Source organism: Corylus avellana, chromosome ca3 (assembly GCF_901000735.1).
Source record: "Corylus avellana chromosome ca3, CavTom2PMs-1.0".
Lineage (NCBI taxonomy): Eukaryota > Viridiplantae > Streptophyta > Magnoliopsida > Fagales > Betulaceae > Corylus > Corylus avellana.
The window spans coordinates 36,683,835-36,685,442 of record NC_081543.1 but is presented as its reverse complement, the minus strand read 5'-3'; the positions used below and the strand labels follow the sequence as shown (position 1 = coordinate 36,685,442).

Here is a 1,608-nt window from a genome sequence, read left to right as displayed (position 1 = left end):
TTGTTTACTATACCTTGAATCTCTTGCAGCTTGTTCAGCCTTCAAAACAATCATGTGGAACTCAGAACAACAAAGCAAAATGATCGTGTGGAACTCAGTGAAACAAAGCTCTTTTGATCCAAACAAATTTGAAACACAAACTTCATACACACCAAGGACTTAAACATCTTAAATAGAACTTGAATATGTAAACTTTGTAAGACGGATCCTTCCAATTGGTTAAAAAGTTCATTCATTACTGATCCTCATTAGTTGGCGAGAAATTCCAGAATTACTTAGCGATCACCACATGTCCCCATTCCCATTAGACCTCTATGAGGACAATAAAAAAGATAGTTCTTGCTCTAAATTTTAATATCAACAGTTGGGCTTTCATGACATCTAAGGTGAGATGGTCAAGGCAAGCACTGGATGCCCTGCCCATAACCAGATATTCTTGAAACAATAATGAATGATCATAGCTAAAAACCAAAACCATGTATAAAGATAAAACAGAGAGAATATATATAAGAGAGACAAAAAAGTGTACCTGACGTTGTGCTTCCCGCTCTTGCCGTTTCTTTTCCTTCTTCGTTGATGCTTTAGCGTCACCCACAGCAGCTTCATCATCACTTTCATCAACAATTTCTGTGTTTACATTTAAGAATGATCACTTCACTGCTATAACTCTAGCAGAATGACATGACGACAGCCTTCTGAGAAACTTCTATCACAAGAACTACCAAATTACACTTATCATTCTCATATACCAAATGTAAATAAATTTATACCAAAAGAAACCATAATAACATACTCAAATAATGACTAATAAAGTGACCACACTGTTTCAAGCTCCTCTCAGACCTCATGCATATTATAGAAACTCAAACCAACTCAACATTTCAAAACTCAAACCAATTACACGAGAAAACATTTCAAAACTTAATATATCAGGACCAAGACCAAAAAATAAAATTAAACAAAAAAAAAAAAAACAAACAAACAACAACAACCACCAACAAAAAAATCACTTTACAAACCTTCAACACTTGCTGCTGCAGCTGATGTACTAGCTCCCGCAGCTGGCCTCCGACGCATTCGACGAGCACCAGTAGCCCGTACAACTGTTTCCCTCCTTGGAACCTAACTTCATAATAGGTTAAAAGATGAAATAAAAAGAAGCAAATCCAAATTCTGCTGATAACTTATCTTTACTGAAAATTGAACCTTACACTCTAAAAGAAGCTTAAGGCAGAGAGAAGAAAAGGAGAAAGCAGACCTCATGTTCTTCTTCATTTTCATCCGGGGTTCGAGAATCATGACGGCGTTTCCACAGGTATAGTGGAACTAATGCAGCAAAGAGAAGCATAGAGAGAATCGCAACAAAAAGTTCCTCCATCTTTCAATTCAGACTGCCATTAAGAACATTACTGTGAGCCTATAGATAGACTAACACATAAAAACCCAACACAACTAATAATCCAAGGAAGAGATATGCAACGTCCCAAACTGTTATAACAGTTTGACATCCAATCGGCAATTGAACATAACCTAAATAATTACCCGGTCCCTAAAAATTTATTGCAAAATAAAATTTCCGCAATTCACAAATCCTAGGTTGGCTAGCAA

At 36.3% G+C, this 1,608-nt stretch overlaps 1 protein-coding gene across 1 annotated transcript; it reads right to left on the bottom strand.

The window, feature by feature from the left end:
* Positions 1–395: 395 nt before the first annotated feature.
* On the bottom strand, positions 396–1,378 carry LOC132174544 (DDRGK domain-containing protein 1-like). The gene is made up of 4 exons (XM_059586182.1): positions 1,259–1,378; positions 1,020–1,122; positions 530–627; positions 396–416 (listed from the first exon to the last, which is right to left on the bottom strand). Exons 1-4 carry the CDS (start codon positions 1,376–1,378, stop codon positions 396–398), a joined length of 342 nt encoding a protein of 113 aa, XP_059442165.1.
* Between the last annotated feature and the right edge of the window lie 230 nt (positions 1,379–1,608).

What these genes read in the sequence shown, in the direction of transcription:
- LOC132174544 (XM_059586182.1), bottom strand. Translation starts at nt 1,378, where the DNA reads ATGGAGGAACTTTTTGTTGCGATTCTCTCTATGCTTCTCTTTGCTGCA. An exon ending in TGCAGCAGCAAGTGTTGAAG is followed by an intron (nt 628 to 1,019) that starts GTTTGTAAAGTG and finishes ATGTAAACACAG; the next exon opens with AAATTGTTGATGAAAGTGAT. An exon ending in AGCGGGAAGCACAACGTCAG is followed by an intron (nt 417 to 529) that starts GTACACTTTTTT and finishes GGTTATGGGCAG; the next exon opens with GGCATCCAGTGCTTGCCTTG.